General features: G+C 49.8%; 1 protein-coding gene across 1 annotated transcript; it reads right to left on the reverse strand.

Annotated features, from left to right (window-relative positions):
* Positions 1-1,721: 1,721 nt before the first annotated feature.
* TF (transferrin) lies at positions 1,722-19,442 on the reverse strand. Its single transcript, XM_014962919.1, has 17 exons — positions 19,088-19,442; positions 16,831-16,994; positions 16,511-16,619; positions 14,610-14,801; positions 14,267-14,402; positions 13,770-13,825; positions 12,163-12,332; positions 11,860-12,037; positions 10,755-10,909; positions 9,084-9,177; positions 8,607-8,642; positions 7,746-7,904; positions 6,576-6,720; positions 4,597-4,661; positions 3,788-3,972; positions 2,372-2,558; positions 1,722-1,962 (listed from the first exon to the last, which is right to left on the reverse strand). Exons 1-17 carry the CDS (start codon positions 19,128-19,130, stop codon positions 1,925-1,927), a joined length of 2,112 nt encoding a protein of 703 aa, XP_014818405.1. The 5' UTR covers positions 19,131-19,442; the 3' UTR covers positions 1,722-1,924.
* Positions 19,443-21,057: the final 1,615 nt, after the last annotated feature.

A 21,057-nucleotide genomic window follows, 5' to 3' on the forward strand; every position in this document is an offset into this window, starting at 1 on the left:
GATCCCTTCCCACTGAAGTTACTCTGTGATCCTCAAGTGAGGTTCCTGCTTTCCATGTCTTCTACTTATAGGACAAGGGGTTACACTTGATATTGAGTGCAGGTGATGCAGCTGCTCTCAGGGAAAATTTCTTAACTGTAGCCATAGCTGGTTGTAGCCTTAGAGGCACTGTATCTAGTCTTCAAGAGCAGGTTAAAAAAGCCACCTGTCTAGCATACTTCATCCTACATAAATGTGAGGAACACAATGTCATTGCTTCCCATCACACTCTACATTTCTGTCTTCCAAGGTTATCTTCAGTCAGGCTTCAGTCTTCTCATGGCATATACCATAAGCATCCAAAAGTCATCAGTGAGCCCAGCAAAATATTCTTTCCCTCAAAGCCAGAAGCTCTTAGCATCTTTCTGCCCCCATCAGCTCTTCCCTGCCTGCCACAACAAGAGGGTCGGGACCTGCTGCATTACCCCAGACTCCATTCCTCTGACACAGAGAGCTTCAGCAGGCCTTTTTGTCTCACTTTTTTATTTTCACCGTGGGTCAGAGTCAGGCTGCTCACCTACATGTTTGTTTTCAGGTCAGCAGCACATCGACAGACTACCAAAACATACATGTTTCTAAGTAAGTTTTTTTCAGGAAGGAAGTCTAAGCCGGGACTTTCCCTGTCAATATACTTACGTGTTTTAAGAATACTGCCTGGTGGAAATTACTCAGATCCAGCCAGATGAGATATGAGATGGTGTAATTTCAATTATAGAATCATAGAATCTATTAGAAGGGTCCTTAAAGCCCACCCAGTGCCACCCCCTGCCCTGGGCAGGGACACCTCCCACCAGCCCAGGTTGCTCCAAGCCCCATCCAACCTGGCCTTGAACCCCTCCAGGGATGGGGCAGCCACAACATCACTGGGCACCACCCTCACACCAAAGCCACATCTCAACTCCATCTCCCCTCTAAGTGTCAAACCCTTCCTCCTCCTCCCATGACTCCCCTCCCTGACGCAGAGTCCCTCCCCATCTCTCCTGGAGCCCCTTTAGGGACTGGAAGGGGCTCCAAGGTCTCCCCAGAGCCTTCTCTTCTCCAGGCTGAACCCCCCAACTCTCTCAGCCCCCCCTCCCAGCAGAGGGGCTCCAGCCCTCCCAGCATCTCCGGGGCCTCCTCTGGCCCCACTCCAACAGCTCCATGTCCTTCTGCTGTTGGTGGCCCCAGAGCTGGAGGCAGCACTGGGTGCGGGGTGTCTCCCCAGAGCGGAGCAGAGGGGCAGAATCCCCCCCTGGCCCTGCTGGCCACGGGGCTGGGGATGCAGCCCAGGGTGTGGGGGGCTTTCTGGGATGCCAGAGCACATTGCTGGGGTGTGTGGAGTCACATCTTCCATCTCACAACCACTGTACTTGTTTGGTTTGGTTTGGTTTTTTCCCTTCTCCACCCTTCAGCTTCCCTGACATAAACACTCTCCCACTCTCTGTGTCCCAACCACACTGGGCAACTGCCATCTGCTGAGGGGAAAAAACCTGTGTGAAGCAAAAGCACAGAGAGTCCCAAACACCTATTAATTAGGCTCTAGGGCATATTTAATCCATTTTGCTTTGGCAAATGTTGAAACAAATCTCTCTAATGGCCCTTAAAAAGCAATAGCCAGGTTGGTATCTGGCACTATCCTACAGCGAGAGGTACTGAGGAAGGAATGGGTTTAAGGACTGTTCTGAAAGATCTCAGGACACCCATTTAGATTTGAGATTTTATTTCTTGCTGTGATGGCAGCAGAGAATGGTAAAGTCTCAAACAGCCACTTTCAGAGTGATGAGGAAGGGTAGAGAAAGCAGTGAAGGCAGAGGGCCCTCTGCGGGTCGGTGTTCCGTGCGGAGGGCACAAGAGGAGTCATGGCTTGAAGTTCCCTCCCCTTCCAGCGAGGGTCTTTCCCATCTCGCTACTTTTCCTCAAGAAAGGTGCACACCTGGAGGAGATCTGAAAAGGGAAAGGACAGGGAGAAGTTCACCTCTTGCCTTTAAACAGTCCTGTCCCACCTGTGCCAACAGCGTGATCACGTGGAAAATACATTCAGTGTGTCACAAAAACACGTATATTAACCTCAGATTGCACACACCCTGATAGGACAGGGTGGGTTCTTTTCACTGTTTCTTAAAATGCATGCTCTCTAGAGGCAAGTAAAAATCTTTGTTTCCCTTTGACGTGAGAGCAGCAGCCTTCAAGACTGTTTTCAGTTCATCCAAGGAACTTCGAGAGAAGTATACTGACATCTTTCGTGAGTTATCCTCATTTTGCTTTAAAAAATTAAATGGACATCTACAAAAGAAACTGTCCATGCCTGCGAGGCTAAGAACTGCAACTTCTTCCCCGGGGCCGTGACGGTTACCTGATGGATTGCAGGTGTTGAGGCTCGCAACTGAAGCGTAGTATTGATCTCCAAGGAATTCCTTGTACGTTATTCCTTCACGGAGTTTGACCAGACACTTGGTCAAGTCTTTAAACAGAAGGTCCTTGGTATTAGACTCAAACAGCTTGAACCTATCTTTCTCGATGCCTTTTGTTCCAAACAGTTTCTGAAACAAAGGTAAGAAGAGGTGAGTGTATGTAAAAAGTAGAAAGCTGGCAAGATTCAGCTTGCAAAAGCCTAGCTCTTAGTCCTTGTTCTTCACCATCATCCCAGGGACCCCCAGCCAAGCTCCAGATATTTAGGATTGACTTTTCTGTCCATGTGGTTGGATGAGGGGTCCCTTGGTGGCAGAGTTGTGCCACGACTGCCAAAAGAGCTTTTTTTTTTTTTCCATTTTAACATCACTACACGCAGAGCCCTTCGGCAGGTGCTGCCAGCAGGTCCTATGCCTCAGCCATGAGTTGAAAGCAAAAGGAGCTGACTTCCCAAGTACCTCTCAGCAAATATTGACATTTTCAGTGTGAAACCAAAGCGAGCTGGTTCAGCCTGGTTACACTTGCAGCAGTAGCTGCAGGACTGAAGGGCAACAAAGCTGGTGGGGGGTCTGGAGCACAAGTCTTGTGAGGAGAGGCTGAGGGAGCTGGGGGTGTTCAACCTGGAGACAAGGAGGCTGAGGGGAGACCTTCTCGCTCTCTCCAACTCCCTGAAAGGAGGGTGTAGCCAGGGGGGGTCGGTCTCTTCTCCCAAGGAACAGGTGATGGGACAAGAGGAAACGGCCTCAAGTTGCACCAGGAGAGGTTCAGGCTGGATATTAGGAAAAATTTTCACATGGAAAGCGTTATTAAGGAATGGGCTGCCCAGGGAAGTTGTTGAGGCACCATCCCTGGAGGTATTCGAAAGACAGGTTGACATGGTGCTGGGGACATGGTTTAGTGATGAGTTTTATCAGAGTTAGGTTGATGATTGGACTAGATCATCTTAAAGGTCCCTTCCAACCTCGACAATTCTATGATTCTATGAGTGTGTGTGTGCAGAGACACTGCTGCCTGACCCAGCTGGGTTAGAGACCAGGCACCAAGAGGAGTTTCTGAAACACACCTGCAAGAGCATAGCCTGAGAAAGAGGTGATAATCTCATGTCGCACAAGTACGGCATGACAAGAGCAACCACTACAACCCAGCTGTTACCTCAAGGTGTATTTTCTAAGATGGCAGAGGAGAAAGAGCAGTTTGAAAGCGCTGGAGGAAGGGGGAGGCTAAGGGATAAGACTGTCACCCCACATGGGTAAGTTAAACTCTTCCACATTGCGCTGACTCAGCATCATTGCTCTAAAAATGCCAACATGCCGCATAAAAACCACCCCAGAACATTTCTTCTGCTGTCAGTATCACTAACCTCTTGTCTCTCCAGCAGCTCGCTGACTTGCCTTGCTTTCTCAGGACGCGTGACCACAGCATGGGTAGGGACTTTGGCCAGGTGGCAGTTCCTGTAAGCCATGACATTTTCCCGCCGCCCGTCAGTGCAGAGCAACTCAAATTGGTCCATTTTCAGATCTTTGGCCCAGTCTTCTGGATTTTTGCCTTTGAAGAGAATTGGTTTGGAGATGGAGACAGCTCGTGTAGCAGGAGAACGTCAGCCTCACAACACCCAAGCAAGGCGTCTGTCCCTGCCTACTTACAAAGGAGGCTGTCAGTAATGGTTGGACTAGATCTTAAAGATCCCTTCCAACCTAGACAATTCTATGCTTCTGTGATTCTAAAACTCAGGAGAAGTTGAGAGGATGAGTCAGACCCTCAGAGCAAGCTGGGGAGATTTAGTTACATCTCCTGCCTTGCATTTTTTTTTTCCCGAATGCTTGGAAAAGCATTACTTTACTTTGAGAAAAGAATTCAGCTGCTGCTTTCAGAAGTGCCAACCAAACTTTTGCTTTTCAGGCAAGCAGGGAGCTAGGGTGCTGCGCAAAGGTGTCCAGACAGGAGCCTGCAGTTAAGGGACCACCTGAATAATTGTGCCACTGAAACTAAATTATAGATAGCAGGGAAGTGTCTCTGGGCAGATGCTTGAATTCTGCTCCTCCTGCGTGAGGGTGAGATTGACAGGACAAGCAGGTAGAGCTTGATGTTACCTCTGTGCTGGCATCAAAAAATAATGCAGATGGGGGAAGGCAGCCCTGCCAAGACCCACACGACAGAATAACCACCTACCATCAGTGTTTTCCTCCACAATTGAATGCTTAATAAAGGCCACGTTCCCCTTCTCGACCAGACACCTGGGAAGAACAAAGAAAGGCAAGTGATGTGGGTGCTTGAATCCTGGCCCTTTCCTGCAGATTTGATTCTGACCTATGTCTTATTCTGTAAAATTAATCCCTGGGAACACCCAGGTCTAGGACCCTTGCCATGAATATGTTAAGGCTATCTGAAACACAGGCTTTTGATACATTCTGGAAAAAAAAAAAAAAAAAAAAGCTTCCTTCCCGTATGGTAAGTAGCCAATTTATTTTATTGTCAGAAAGAAGCGGTTTGGCCAGGTACAGACAGAATTCACTTTGCTTTCTGCAATGCCTGCCTGCACGTGTTAATAGCCTTGTAAAAACACTAACATGCACCAAAAGGACTGCAAACCCTGGAGCAGGATCTCTTTGCTATTAAATGTAAATGAAACAAGATTTCTTCTCTTTCTAAATTCATGCCTGGTATGACTTACTGAGACTTGAGCTGATAATGAGCGGGTGCGGAGGAGGTGGCACGGAGGCTGACCTCTGGTCTCTGCACTTTCTAGAGGATGGCTCATTTTAACTATGGCAAGCAGCATTTTTAGCAGGGAATGTCTAATGGCAGCATTGCTTGCAGGTCCCCATCTTTTTAACACTCGAGGAGTTACACTTAACACCTAGGAGAGCAGCTCTGAGGAGAAAGACCTAGGAGTCCTGGTGGAAAACGGGATGACCATGAGCCAGCAATGGGCCCTTGTGGCCAAGAAGGCCAAGGGCATCCTGGGGGGCATCAAGAAGAGTGTGAGCAGCAGGTGGAGGGAGGTCATCCTGCCCCTCTGCTCTGCCCTGGGGAGGCCCCATCTGGAGCACTGGGACCAGTTCTGGGCTCCCCAGTTCAGGAAGGACAGGGAACTGCTGGAGAGGGGACAGCAGAGGGCTACAGAGATGATGAGGGGCCTGGAGCATCTCTCTGCTGAGGAAAGGCTGAGGGACTTGGGTCTTTTTAGTCTGGAGAAGAGGGGGGGCCCTGATCAACCCCTATAAATACCCAAAGGGGGGGGGTCAGGAGGATGGGGCCAGTCTTTTTTCAGTGGTGCCCAGGGACAGGACAAGAGGAAATGGGCACAAACTTGAACATAGGAAGTTCCACCTAAACATGAGGAGGAACTTCTTTCCTGTGACGGTGGCAGCGCCCTGGCAGAGGCTGCCCAGGGAGGGGGTGGAGTCTCCTTCTCTGGAGACATTCAAACCCCCCCTGGACACGTTCCTGTGGGACCTGCTGTGGGTGGCCCTGCTCTGGCAGGGGGTTGGAGGAGATGATCTCCAGAGGTCCCTTCCAACCCCATAGCATTCTGTGATGCTGTGAGTTAAAAGTGTAGCACTGCTGCCTTTGTAGGAGGTCTGGCCAAAATGTTTGTGTCTTTCCAGGTTTGCCTAGAGGCACCAGGGCATTAAGTTTTACAGAACGAGAACAATTTACTTCATTTTGCAGGAAGCCGCATAACAAAAAAAAAGTATAGTTTATGTATAATATTACAGACTTAGTGTCATATTACTGTATATACTTCAATACTGTAATGGAGAAAAAGAGAAGGTCAGCAAATTAGCATCAGCATACTCTGTATGTGAATACATACCCATAACTTCTGTAAGGGTAGGTTCAGGCTGGATATTAGGAAAAATTTTTTCCCTGAAAGGGTTCTCAGCCATTGGAATGGGCTGCCCAGGGAGGTGGGTGAGGCCCCATCCCTGGAGGTGTTCAAAAGACGGGTTGATGTAGTGCTGGGAGGTATGGTTTAGTGATGATGCTCCTTGTTTGTTGTGTGGGTGTCTATTTTTGTCAGTTAGGTTGACGGTTGGACAAGATGATCTTTAAGGTCCCTTCCAACCTAGAAGATTCTGTGATTCTGTGATTCTGTAATTACCCCCAGGGCATTTGAGAGCAGCTGGAGTGTTCCCAGCACCTACCGGAAAGCCCCTGCGTATCCGTAGTATTTCTCATGGCTGCTGGCGACACACGTCTCCGACGGGAGCCCCCCTGAGCCCTGGCAGAGTTTGCAGAGGCGGGAGGTAGGAGGAGATCCAGGGGCACAGCTCTCACTGAAGTATTCATCTGAAGGCAGAAATAGGAGAAATTCACTTTTCCTGCCCTTGAAAAGTTACGTTTTCTTTTGATACCATGTTTTCTTGCACTGGATTTGTATTAGCAGTCCCTGGAAGCTGGAAACAGGCTGTGAGAAGGAGCACAATTTACTGGACAGCAAATCTCATGCATCCAGTTTTCACTACGAAACTTGTGTCTTGTTATTGTTGGTTACAAAGCAGGGCCTAAGGCTCAAGTGCAATAGGCACTGCCTTGGAACAGAGAGAAGAATGTTTTAGCTGCAAACCTTTCCCAGCCCAGGCCTCCACAGCTTCTATGGGCTGGCAGAGTTGCATTTGATGCAGCAATGCCAGAGCTCTGGGGGAAGAAGGGGCAGTGGCAAAGGCAGGCAGGAGGGTGGAGAGGCTGAGTCTAGAACTTACTAACACTAGTATCTTCTTGCAGTTAGAAATTTCCTTTTATGTGCTTAATTTGCCTTGGTCAGTAATATTTCCAAATTATTTCAGTTGGGCCATAATTCTCACTGGTTGAAAGCTGGATGTGGAAGTTGATCTTCTGAGCTATCTCTGAAGTCCCACAGCCAATACAGACTTTTACCCCCTTATTCTCTGGCAGTCACATCAGTTCCTTTAAGTTTCTTGGACAATGATGCCCTGTTCTCAGCCCTTCCCCTCCCTTCTGAGACTCATAAACCCCCACTCCACACCCTGCACAAGCCCTAGGCCCCCTGTGCCTGGGGCAGCCTATATTCACTTTTTGGAAATACCTTTTGGGCTGCTGCAAGGGGAAGGGAAGAGGTGCAAAAAGAAAGCAAAGCCCCCAAAACAGCCAACAAGCCGTATCTTACTCTGACAGTCACCAACAGCCTAAAACTTTGCTCAGTGAAACCTTAAGTAACAGAGTCTTCTCCTTTTCCCACCTCCAGGTGGGAATCTTTGAGGCACAAGGAACTCTGAAGATGGGATGAAGGATGGGAAAACGTTTTTACAAGCAGACTTCTCAGCTTGAAGAAATGGATGCAAAGCTCGACTCACCGAAATTGCAGTTCCCTGTCTTGTTGTGAATCAAGCCCATGGGGATGTTCCAGCCAGCGGTTCTCCCCACAGCGGTGTGGCACGACTTCTTGCCCTGCAGGTTGTTCCACGTGATATCCCTGTCTGATTTCTTCACAACAGCCACAGCAAAGTAGGATGCTTTCAGAAGATAAAATAGAGGAGAATTAAGGGCTGGCCCGAGGATCCCACTCTGCTCCCTCAGGAGAGCGTTGGCCCCCCTTGGGAGAGGACACCTATGAACAGTGCAGCACAAAGGAACTACCTTGCACTTATAAACAATTTGCCAGGCAGCGACCACGGGGAAGAGTTTGCAGGTGGGATGCATCTACCCCCACCAAGCTCCCGGGAAATTGTTATCCCTGACATTTCCCCACACCCCAAAACTCTGACACTTGGGTGTGCGAGAAGGTTTGTAGCCTGACATACATGACGATTTCTTATCCCCGTATCCCGATTTCATATCCCCTCTTTAGCAAAGGACAAAAACCTTCCCTCCTCCCCCTCTTCCCATTTCTATTAAGAACAGCTTCCTAAGGCTACAACCCAGACCCTCTTTTCCTGTTTGCAGCCCTGGCACTGCTCTGGTGTGACCCTGCTCCAGACAGGAGCAACTAAGAACAAATCTCTGCCACTGCCATATGCTTTGCCTTGATATTTGCTTGCAGACCCAGACTTTCCATCTGGCTACTAAATTTGTCTCCCAAATGCTTAATATCTACATTGGACACAGCGGCTCTTTGCATGGTGACCAGCCGTGTGTTCCCCACTCATGACTGCACATATTTTTTTCTACATATATCCATCAGGACTGTTTTCTGTCCCTCTGTTGACAGTAATTACCTGGTTCTCCTTCTGCTTTGCTGCATTGACTGTAATCTGAGGGAGGGAAAAAGAAGAAGATATTAGATAAAAGATACGGCAAATCCATAAAAGGATCAAGCTCACTAATTTCTGGAGACAATTCGTTCTAGAGGTGACTACTTCAGGTAACACCTTGTGCATCCACAGGACAAAGCACAGCCTCCATCTGCTCCTCTGAGCTAAACCAATGAGTTTTACCAAGGCCAGTGCTAAAGGACAGGCACATCAAGATTAAAACAAGGAAGACAGGTTGTTGTATTCCTGACCCGATGCCCCAGGACTCATGGAAAGCCCAGGTGTGTGGCGGTGAGCAGAGCTGCCTCAAAGCACTGTGTGTTTTCTGTGGGACGCAGCGCTGAGGCTGCTTTCTAGATTTCAGAATAAAAGCAGTGCTTTTGCACTTCCAGCCTCTTCCCTACCCCCTGGACCCAGAGGGGGAGCCCAGGCTGTGCTCACCATCATAGCTTTCTCCCATCACTGGCACCAAGCCACACACGCCAGCAGTGTAGACAAAACCTCCGTCCAAGCTGATGGCATCTGCTTCACCTTTCTGCAAAGAAAATGGCACAGAGGTGAAGTGACACCATATGTCCCCAGAGCAGAGCTTTTCAGAAATCAGGCTGTAAAAGAAGCACTCAGTTGTGGAGCCATGCCAGCCTTGTGAAGTTCAACAAGGCCAACTGCAAGGTCCTGCACGTGGATCACAGCAATCCCAAGCACAAATCCAGGCTGGGCAGAGGATGGACTGAGAGCAGCCCTGAGGAGAAGGACTTGGGGGTGCTGGTGGGTGAGAAGTTCCACACACCCCAGCAATGTGCCTGGCAGCCCAGAAACCCCCCACACCCTGGGCTGCATCCCCAGCCCCGTGGCCAGCAGGGCCAGGGGGGGATTCTGCCCCTCTGCTCCGCTCTGGGGAGACACCCCCCACCCAGTGCTGCCTCCAGCTCTGGGGCCACCAACAGCAGAAGGACATGGAGCTGTTGGAGTGGGGCCAGAGGAGGCCCCGGAGATGCTGGGAGGGCTGGAGCCCCTCTGCTGGGAGGGGGGGCTGAGAGAGTTGGGGGGTTCAGCCTGGAGAAGAGAAGGCTCCGGGGAGACCTTGGAGCCCCTTCCAGTATCTGAAGGTGGCCTAGAGCAAAGCTGGGGAAGGACTTTTTACAAGGGCATGTAGTGATCAGACAAGGAGGAACGGATTTAAACTGAAAGAGGGGAGATTTAGATGCCATATCAGGGAGAAATTTTGCATTCTGAGGGTGGTGAGACCCTGGCCCATGTTAGTGGTGAGAGGGTGGTGAGACACTGGTGTAGAGAAGCTGTGGCTGCCCCATCCCTGGAGGGGTTCAAGGCCAGGTTGGAGGGGGCTTGGAGCAACCTGGGCTGGTGGGAGGTGTCCCTGCCCAGGGCAGGGGGTGGCACTGGGTGGGCTTCAAGGTCCCTTCCAACCCAAACCATTCTGTGATTCTCTGTAAGGGAGAAGGGCTTGGGGCCAAAGGGATGTGAGAGGCCATCCCTTAGCATACAGACAGACACGGTCTCACTGAAGCAAACAGAGGAAGTTTTGAAATTATCGTTCCCGTGTGCTCATCACCTCCTCCAGCAGCAGCTCTTGTCCCCAGACACTGGCAGGCTCAGGCGTGGATCTCTCCTGCTTCCCTGCCAAACACATTTCCTAATCTCACCTGTCCTATCAAGTTTTCATTTGGTGTTGTCTTCACGGTACTGACCCAACGCTCTGAGCTGCCGCCAGCACCCTCACTTATGCTATGGAATCACTCCATTTCTAAGCCGGCAACTGTTTTTCTCTGCATTTTACAAAATTTGTATTTTGCCTGCCTTTTCCAAATGAAAACTTACTTCACACTAGAAAACTGCTTTTTATTTAGGAAGCCTCAAAAAAATACCACTGTCCAATAGAGTTTTTTGAAAAATGTGAATTGGCAAAAAGCTAGTCAAGCCTCTCCCTGTGATGAGGTTGGTTTCTGCCCACTGGCATTTTGCACAAAGCTCCCAATATTTTATCTTAAAATCTACCCTCTGCCCCGTCTATTCCCAGGCTGGAAAAAAAGCAACACTGTTTTCCATCTGAAAGGTTCACAGGGAGAAGAAACGGGGGAAAAAAAGCCGTACCATGATCTTAATAATGCATTCCTTGGTGTTGTCTGCCACGATGCACTCCACCTCCCCATTGCTCATCACACTCCAGAGGTCACACTTGCCCTTCTCATTCTTACCCACTGCGCACCACCGTGTCTTGTTTTCTCTGCGGTTGGAGTTCAACTGATCTGTAAAACCGGGAGAGGAAATACAGGATAAGTCCTGCTGAGCAATAAAGCTACAAACAAGCTATTTTCTGGGACTCGGCCATGAAACTGTCTGTAGGCACCAACCTGCTTCTGCAAGAGATTCTTGTTTGAAAAGCCCTGGGCATCCCTTTTGACAGGAAGGGATGATTCTTAAGCTGAAGGATGCTCAGAAATCAATTTACAGGTCAGAAAGGACAACTTCTGCATAACACAAGCCATTCATGCAGATTTGCATGAGCTAAAACATCACTAATAGTATTATGCATTAATAGTACTTGGTATTGCCGCCTATAATATTTCTCCAGACTTCACTGCCCAGATAACCATGAGAATAAGACCAGACCAAGCTGGAAAAATACAACCTGGTTATGTTTCTGTGAAGTGGCATTTGAATAATCTGTTTTGATGCCACATGAAGTCCATGCACCCCCTTCCATAAATGCCAGAGCAGCTGAGACTATGACAGAGATCTCTGAGCAACTGTACATTTTAAGTGGATTTTGGGGGACATTTGTGGGATGTTTGTCTCTCAGAAAGCCAGCTAGGACATCAGTAAGTGCTTGATGAGTCCAGACAGAAATAAAGTACACTGTTTCCCTCAAGTGGCTATTACTGGACTCTGGTGTCTCAGGATGTTCCTTCCTCGTAGTTCCCAGAAATTGCTTTTCTAAACAGCAGTTTTGACCGTGCCCAGTCCCTATCACCAGCCAAATAATTGTGGGCAATTTTTGTGGGCAATAAATCCCTTTGGCTGTTCTAAGTGAAGATTGTGGGATTTTACTGATAATACCTTTCACAGGAAATACTTTGCAGAGAATACTGTCTGCGTTTGAAAAAAATTGTGTCCCTTTCCCCAGAGGTATTTGCTGATCCCATCTCTTCAACGCAGCTCTTGTTGACATGACATTTGTATTTCATGTCCTGCCTACCTTTCTGAAGGCTCTGGATGGCACTGTAGTACTCAAAGCCAAGGTAGAGCTGGGAATCCATCAGAGATGGGATACGCTTCAGCTGCACAGCAGAATCTTTGAAAAGCAAGTCTTTGGGGCCTTGGTCCTTCTTGCCAAAGAGCTGGAAGGAGCTGGTTGTGCCCACACCAAATTTTTCCTACCATGAGGGAAAAATAATCAGCAAATGACCATACCAAAGCGCTTGGAAAGCTGGAGAGAGCAAGCATATCCAGGGGACAGAAGAGAGGATGCCAGGGGAAGGAAAGAAGAGCTAGACAATACCTGTGCCTTTGAGAGGAAGTTCCAGATGTCATCAACCTTGTTGTCATCTCGAGCCACGACGGCGTGAGCAGGCACCCTGGCCCAGTGGCAGGATTTGTAGTTGTCCACAGGCTGACGGCTGCCATCCAGACACAGCAGCTCGTACTCACCCTTCTCCTCCGGGACATTTTCTGGAAGAAGGGAGGAACCATGAGTTGCATCACTATGAAAATAGATAAAAAAGCCAGTCTTGGTCAGCTTTGTAATGAATTGATTTCGGTGGCAGCTCGGGGGAGAATTCTTCACAGAAGACAGTTTGCAGTGGTTACGGGGTCATCATGGTCATACAAAGACAGTGCAGAGAGGAGAATGCATGTGCCTGTGAAAGGGAGATTACCTCTGCCTCTGTCATCACCAACCCAGCAGCAAGAGGATTTATGTGGCAGTAATGCCTAGACATCCAGGCGTGTACAAATAGGTACAGATGCAAATAGATCTACAAACAGCGTACAAATGGGTTGGACAGGTCAGGAGCTGCACATGGTCTCTGAAGCTCAGTAGTGTCAAGGCTGAAACAGAGCCCAGGTCAGAGATCACAGGGTTACAGGAGAATTCAGGTGGGAAGGGACCTCTGAAGGTCTCTGGTCCAAGCCCCTGCACAAAGCAGACCAGGCTGCTCCAGGTGGATCTTGAAAACTTCCAAGGATGGAGAGTGCACAGTTGTCCTGGGCAACCTGTCCCAGTATTTGACTGTCCTCAAGGGGGAAAAAATTTCCCCTTGTATCCGGTCCAGGCCTCTCTTGTTCCAGTTTATGATTGCTGTTTCTCATCTTTCCACTGTCCACCTCCATAAATATCTTGGCTCCACCTCCTTGATAACCTCCTTGCAGGCACAGGCAGGCTGCTCGGAGTTCCCCCCAAAACCATCTATTCCCCAGGCTGATCAAGCTCTTCCCACTAAGCATCTCCTTGCAGGACAACTGTCCCTGCCCCATGACCATCCTAGAATCATAGGATCAGAGAATGGTTAGAACTGGAAGGGACCTTAAAGATCATCAAGTTCCAACCCCCCTGCCCTGGGCAGGGACACCTCCCACCAGACCAGGTTGCTCCAAGCCCCCTCCAGCCTGGTCTTGAACCCCTCCAGGGAGGAATTGTTCTCTTGGTGGCCCTCCTCATCTCACTGCTCAGGTCCTGGGCATGCCAGCCCATCTTCTGTCTCCGAGAGGTGTGGGGTTAGTGAACTATTCCTGTGGGCTGAATTCCCTCCAAAATGCCCCCAGAGGGATGGGTGAGTGTAATTGCTCACCCTGCGTTTGCGGTGATAACATTACAGCTGACTCTGAGATGTGGCACCAACAGTAATACCACTGAACTTAAATCAAGCAGATTTTCCTTCTTCAAAGAAGAACCCCACAGAAGAGAAAGTGGACCCCACCACAACCATATTTTTCAGTGACAAGGATGAGTCACTCCACAGCGTGCCAAACATGTTTCTAGAGATGAAAGGAGAAGAGGTTTGGGGCAAATCTGGAGAGGAATGAAAGTCTGCATAGCGTAGACTAATTGCAGGGCAGGTCGTCAGCGAGAGCTTGGACTGGAAAGGAGAGAAACGAGTCTAGGCCTACCTAGAACAGTTGTGTGTTTCACAAAAGCCACCTCTCCTTTTCCATCTTTCAGACATCTGCAGGTGGAAGGAACAGAAGAGATGTTAAAAAAAAAAACAGACGTTGCAGCTCCCGATCTCCTGTTTCAGCAAATTGCTTCATCACAAACTGCAACCGTAGAGCAGTAGTCTTCCCCCCAAAAAAGCTATGCTGGCAGGAAAGAAAATGTAATGGCAGAGAAGTAGCACTCAAGAAACCCAGTTAGACTTAGCTTGCTGCTAATGCTGTGTATTCTTAAGTCTGTGCAAAACCATACGGCCCAGCTGCCTCTCCCATTTCCTGCTAGCTGCCTGCCAGCTATTACTAATTGGATCTTTAATTACCAGCACTTCCAGTTGTTCTATAAATTCAGTCTCCTCAGGACCCCTGATTACAACACAGCCCTCCCTTGGTGTAACGAAAACTTCCATGTGTCAGGGCTAGAATATTTCCCCAAAGGAAGAATAACTTTCACTCACTGAAAAGCTCCAGAATATCCAGAATAAGGTCCTGTGCGAGAGCATTTGGTTTTGGAGTCCCCTTTGCATTGCTGGCACAGTTTTGGTTCAGCAGTGGCACCAGGCACGCAGCTCCCAGAGAAAAACCTGGCCACCGCTGTGGATGTGAGAAAGAAGCAATAGTTAGTCTAAAATTCACTTTTATAAGGAGCTGGAAGGGAGGGTACGCATCAAGAACGTCAATGACTAAACTGCTCTGCAGGCCCCCTCTGGACCTCTGCAGAAGATGGGGCAACATCCCTTCCACCGTACCACCACCCCTGGCTTAACATCAGCCCATTTATCTCGCCGTTTCCCTCCTCACCTTGCTCGATGGAGCCGGAATCTTTGCCATCCCACTTGATGTCTCCCCGGTGGAGGAGTGTCCCAATTGGGATGTTCCAGCCAGCGGACCTGCCCAGGCCGGTGTGGCAGGAGGTCTTGCCCTGCAAGTCATTTATTGTGAAGCCTGTTCCTTTCTTCACCACGGCCACAGCATAGTAGCTGGTTGTGGAGCCTGCAGTGCAGGAAAAAAGCAGGAAAGCAATGAAAAAACAGGACTTAGGAACATTTCAAATCTTGCCAAACCCCTGATTTCAGATAATAAAGTGCTGCACTTCCAAATAGTCAGCAACTTTGCTTGAACACTCATGGTTTACCCATGTTTTTTAGAGATGAGCTACACTGTCAATAGTGAGCCGATGCTGCAGTTTACAACTTGTAATCATAAGTGACCTGAAAATACTATCATGCAAAGTGCTTTGCCATTGGACAGACGTTGGACATGCCCATGGTTTTGTAAGGATGCTTCAACAAGCCTTCTTGGCAAATCTTTCACAAGTCTGTTCTCAAAGTGCTGTATACCTCACTGAAGCATACATGTAAGCCTTGTGAGAATGAAATTCTACATTTAGTCTTTAAAAGTATACTTAGTCCATTGCACACTACGTATGAATAAAGTGACTTAGTTAGCATTTAGTTAGAACTTAGTTTTAGGGGTGGTAGAGATCACACCCTTCCATTTCATATCTGTATTTTTCTTAGCTACTGTATTGGGAATGATTCTGCCATGTTTCTTTGAACCTGAATATTGTGTACAAACAGGCTGAACCCTGGAGCAGAGGTCAAAAAAGAATGAGACCTTTGAACGTGGTGGGACTGCATGAGGCAAAAATGAAACAAAAATGGAAAATAGTATCTGTTCAGCTCCCAAGAGAAAGACGGAAGAGATGAAGGACAGTACAGAAAGTGAGCAACAGAGCTGACTCTTATCAGAAGGTATAGCTGCAGCTTTTTTTATTTATTCTGTGCAAAGCCTGCACCTCTTGCCTCAGTAATCTCAACTGGCTGTTCCTCCACAACCACTAATGGCAATGCCATCGCCTCTTCAATCTTTTTTCTTTTTTTTTTTTTCTTTTTTCTCTTGATGACTGCACAGGAAGATACATGGGTTATCTGTGCTACCCAGCTCAGTGTTTTACCCATGTAGTTCAAGATTACTGAAAGCAGGAGATCTCTGGGGCAAGCATAATTTTTTCTGCTATGCTTCAGGACAACCATAGTTTCTACTCGTGGTGCTCTCCTTCCACGGCCACTGCATCATCACGGGATCGGTGACTTTGGTCGCAGCTAAAGTAAAAAATGGGGCACTGCCCCTTTCCATTGCAGTGACTCTGTGGTTATGGGTGATGATTCACATTTTGATGTATCTGCCCCCCAGTCCTTCCCCTCTGGGATCTGGAATCAAGGGGCAATATCTTGGACACGCAATAGAAATCATAGTAGAATCATAGAATGGGTTGGCTTGGAAGGGACCTTTAAAGGCCATCTAGTCCAACCCCCGGCAGTCTCCAACTAGACCAGGTTGCTCAAAACCAGCCTGACCTTGAATGTTGCCAGGGATGGGGCATTTACCACCTCTGGGAAACATGGGCTCTGGAAACATGGTCTCACCAATCTCAGTGTAAACAATTTCTTCCTTGTCTAAGTCTTTTCTCTTTTAGTTTAAAGTCGTTACCCCTTGTCATATCGCAACAGGCCCTGCTAAAAAGTTTGTCCCCATCTTCCCTGTATCCCCCCTTTAAGTACTGAAAGGCCGCTATAAGGCCTACCCAGAGCCTTCTCTTCTCCAGAGTCATAATGTGAGAGCTCTGTGTGGAAAGGATGGCTTTTGCACTACCAGTTTGCTACCACTGCTTGGCTTAAAAATATTGCCCGAAAATGTACCTCCACTTTGTTCGTAGACCTCAGCAACAATGGGCTTCAGCTTGTAGGGGGCAAGGCCTGCCTCAAAAACGTGACCACCATCCAAGCTAATGGCATCTGCTTCATTATTCTAAACGACAAAAAGATTTTGGTCAATAAACAAAGAGCAGGGACGCAAGAGGGAAAATCACTTCCCCAGAGTCTCTCCTGGATCATTGTGGGCGAGTCCTCCTCTACAGAGGGATCACAGGTAACCACCAGTGACTCAAAGGAAACCCCAACCTTCTCTAGGCTGCTGAAACACCCTCAGTGCCCAGCACAGATATTTGCTGCCCACTCACCGAAATGGCTTTGATGCAGTCGAGGTACGTTCCTTTCTGCAGGCAGTTCAGTGCAACACTCTCTTGTTGCATGAGCTCCCTTAGAGTATTGCATTTGTTCTCTTCTGCTGAGGATATTGTGCACCATCTGATGCTTTTCTTGGGAGGAGCAGCAAAACACAGAGCTGTAGAAAGAACCAGAAGTAAATAGTCTCAGAGAGGCAGAAAGGCACCACGTGGAGAGAAGAAGCTTCTCTGTGAATACGTGATCTCTGGTTCCCTGCAGTCCTGGCCTCATGTGATGGCCGAGTGCAGGATCTCCCTCACACATCTCCTCAGTCATGCAGGAAGGCTGGTCCTTTCTTGCCCGACGTGCACTTTCAGGAACACCTGGGAGGACCATTTCTGACCCTGGGCGATGGTCCTGCACAGCATTGTGATTCAAGCAGCCTGAGCTCACCGCAACATCCACAGAAGTAGGAAAAGAAATCCACACACTTCAACAGAAATCAAACTCAGGATTTTGCAAAAATGGAGAGAAAAGACGTTCCACTGAAGCAGTGTCTTTGCAAATAACCCCAGAGGGACAGCAGCTCTCACCTGGCCAGACTATATTCAGTACGTTGCCACACATGACCTCCTTGGCAGCTACATGATCTCATATATTTAATGGTCCTTTTATGTCTCACCTCCTCCACTACACCCAGTAACAGAGATGCCATTCCACCTCCACAGCCTTCTCTCCTGAGAGTCCCCCAGGCACTAAATGCAGCTGACTGGCTACTCTGGAAGACCCGAGTGAAGCAAAGACCTCGGGTGGACACAAGTTCATGCCTTCTTCAGCAACCTAAACCCCAGAAACACTGGAAACTTGCAGTTAAGGTATGTGGCCAGCCCGTGCTGCACCCTTCACTTTCCCTCTGCCCCTTCTGCCTGGACTGTGCAGACCAACAGGCTGCATCCACAGCTTGCTCCCTCCAAACCCTTGATGGCACATTTAATTCCAGCGTCTCCAGATCAGCCTGTGCTCTTTCCATTTTCTCTTCACCTCTGAACTATTCTCTCTTACTTCATTTTTGAGCCACAACTCTGCCAGCAGACGCCTCCCCTCCTCCCACTGGAGATGCTGAATTTTTGGCCACAGGGAGAATCCTTAGCCTTAATTACTACTGCCATCATCTGTGTTTTTCAAACCTTGGCTGTACAAAGCCATGGTCACTGTAATCCAGTGCTGGCAGCCATCCTGCCCTGTGCAGAGGCTGGTTGAGGACCTCCAGAGGGAGTCAGCCCAGCTGCACTGGTGGACATTGGGGGAAGGCAACAGGAGCCCGAGTGCCACAGCCTCTGCTTGCAGAGCTTTTGGGCAACCTCTTGGCTCCTTCCTTGGCCACTCTTCACCATTAATGAGACAACATTGCATGTTAATACTCAGCAAAGGTGCTGGAGGGCTTTCCAATGCCAGCAGCACACTTCCCACCCGAGGCCATGAATCACCACCACGCTTTATGGGGGATCAGGAGAGACCCTCCAAGAAGGGGACCCCTCTTTCCAGGCAGAAGCCCCCAGGTCAGGGGCAATCTCCTTGCCATGGCCACCTGCCCATCGCCTGCCAAAACTGCGAGCAGAGCGAGAAACAATCACCTTAAGCAGAGCCAGCCCTGCAGCAGCACGATCTTAGGCATAAAATACAGAGGAGCCTGAGCAAAGAGCCACTGCAGCAGCAGGATGGAGCAGCACAGGAGCAGAGCAGGGAAGCACACTGAGGACTCTTTTGTGATTTAAGCTCTATTTTATTGTCACTGCCTTCAGGTTTAACCCAACACACATGCAGGCTTGTCAGGCAGGTCTTGTTCTAGTTTCTAGCCCCCCTGGCTGAACCTTTGCTCCTCTCCTGGCACAGCAGTTGCCCGGAGGGTGATTTTTCCTACTTGACCCCACGGCAGCAGGAGCAGGGAGCCTCTCCTGAGCAGTCCCCTCCCGGGGGGTGGGTGCTGAGCATCCCTCCTCCACGCCAGCCGGCCGTGGGGGGCTGCAGACCTCCCTCCAGCCTCCATGGGATGACCTGAGGAAAAAGCTGCAGCCACTAGTGCTCAAAACACCGTTCCTATTGACAGAGATCCACGGCCACCAAAGCAAGCATCTGGCAGGCACTCCTCTGCTTTTACTTAACAGCTGCCCGAGTCCAGCTCTAAACTAGCCTGGTCTGGGGGAAAGCCAGGGGTCCTGGGAGGTTTTGATGCTTCCTTTCCCCCAAAAACTTCTTTCAGCAGACACTTACCCACTATCCCAAAGGACAGCACAGTAGAGAGTAGGAGTTTCATACTTGAGCAAGGGGTGAGGTGCCGAGGAGGGGGCGCAGCAGCCTTGGTCACAGACTCTCCCCTCCAAGTCTGTGATGGCTCTGGAACCGCTTTCTCCCCTTTTTATAGAGGAACGGCCCTGGCTGTGTTTGCAGAAGCAATGACCTAACACTGTTTGTCCTTCCTTGTTTCTCAATAGCTCCTAAATCGCACCCCCCCACCCCCCCTTCCTGGATCAGCCCATTTTTAGGAAGCCTTTCACTTTGGCACTGAACCCCTCCGCAGGCAGGAGCCGGAGCAGGGCAAGGAGCTTTTCATTTTACAAGGGGCTTCAGATGGAAAATTCCCCCAGTTGTGACATTTGAAATTCTCCTGCGGGCTGAAACGCCACGGGGGGGGCTATGTTCTTTGTGCTAGCCACCCCCCCCCTGCCTTGCACAGCCTAATCTCAGAAAGTCCCTGCTGGATCTGGCCCCAAATTTTGCATATTTGCCGGTAAGTGCTGCTGCTGTGCCCGTCGCCCTTTGGCTCGCAGCACCCCCAGCGCCCGCCCGCTCCCTCCTGCTCTCTTGGCAACGGCCGTGGGGCTGAAAGGCAGCAGTAAATGTCCCTTCCACATGATCTGGCAAGCTTCTTGCACAGTCAAAGAAAGTCCAAGGCAGTGACCAGACAGCTCAGTAAGTGCCCTGGAGCCAGAAGGAACCATCACGCTGCACCTTTCTTAAGTTATTGGGATAAAGCTGGGAAGAAAGGCTGAGATTAGTGCTCGCCCTCCTCCCCTTCCTCTGCAAAACCTCTCTGTGTGATTGTATCACTGCGGGTTTATCTCCCTGCAGCCAGAACCAGAGGGGCACGGCTGGGTTTACAAAGGTCTGCCTTCGTGGTGCTGTCCCAGGCTCAATGTCCCCAGCTTTGCTGCAGGCTACAAGACCTGCTTCAGGTGGACTTTGGCACATGCAGGCTAAATCCCTGGATCACGTCAGCAAGCCCACAAGCCCTGGCAGCATCCCCAGATGGCAGCATCCCTAGACAGCAGCTGCCAGGGCTGGTCCACCCACCATGTCCACTCAACACAAGCTACAAGAGTTCTGTGGGAACCCAGCAGTGAGGTCCAGCTCCCAGGCTTGCTCTCCAGAGCAACCAGCCCCCCTTGGTGATCTTCTGGATCCCCTGCACAGGTTCATCCTCTCCCCTGTTGCACAGGCAGCAGTGCTATGGGCTTGCCCACAGCGGGCTCCTGGCTGAGGCTGGCTGGAAGTAGCCTGGGTTGGCTCTTCTCCCTCCTCCCAGCAGGCTCAGGGCACAGCGACCTGCAGGTGAGGGGTGGTGGCCAGAGTGGCTTCAGTGCAGGTGTGAGCTCAGTGTCAGGTCAAGGATATGGCTCTGCAGAGTGACCCAGAGAAGGGGGCTGCTGGAGACCTTCAGGCAATGACCACCCCCACTGTGGCACCATGAGCCTGCCCTGCCTGTGACTGGTTGCTGGAGGTCCCTACAGGCTGAGCGAGAGGCACTTATGGCCACGCGGGTCATTTCAGCATCATCTTCAGCAGTTCCTTCATAGACTCGTACAATCATAGAATGCTCCAGTCTGGAAGGGACCTCCAAAGGCCATCTAGTCCCACCTCCCACCTAGTCAGCAGGGACACCCCCAACTAGACCAGGTTGCCCAGGGCCTCGTCGAGCCTCACCTTGAATATCTCCAGGGAAGGGGCCTCAACCACCTCCCTGGGCAACCTGTTCCAGTGCTCCACCACCCTCACAGTGAAGAACCCTCTCCTCATCTCCAGTCTAAATCTGTTCCCCTCCAGCTTGAAGCCATTTCCCCTCGTCCTGTCACTGCAGGCCTTTCTAAACAGGCTCTCCCCAGCCTTCCTGTAGGCTCCCTTCAGGTACTGGAAGGCTGCTATTAGGTCTCCCCGGAGCCTCCTCTTCTCCAGGCTGAACAACC

This window comes from Calidris pugnax, unplaced genomic scaffold (genome assembly GCF_001431845.1).
Source record: "Calidris pugnax isolate Ruff unplaced genomic scaffold, ASM143184v1 scaffold1753, whole genome shotgun sequence".
Taxonomy (NCBI): domain Eukaryota; kingdom Metazoa; phylum Chordata; class Aves; order Charadriiformes; family Scolopacidae; genus Calidris; species Calidris pugnax.

Coding starts and splice junctions, on each gene's coding strand:
- TF (XM_014962919.1), bottom strand. CDS start 19,130: ATGAAACTCCTACTCTCTACTGTGCTGTCCTTTGGGATAGTGG. Junction 12,038..12,162: donor ACTTCCTCTCAAAGGCACAG/GTATTGTCTAGC, acceptor CCCTCATGGTAG/GAAAAATTTGGTGTGGGCAC. Junction 1,963..2,371: donor CAACACCTGCAATCCATCAG/GTAACCGTCACG, acceptor TTCCCTTTTCAG/ATCTCCTCCAGGTGTGCACC.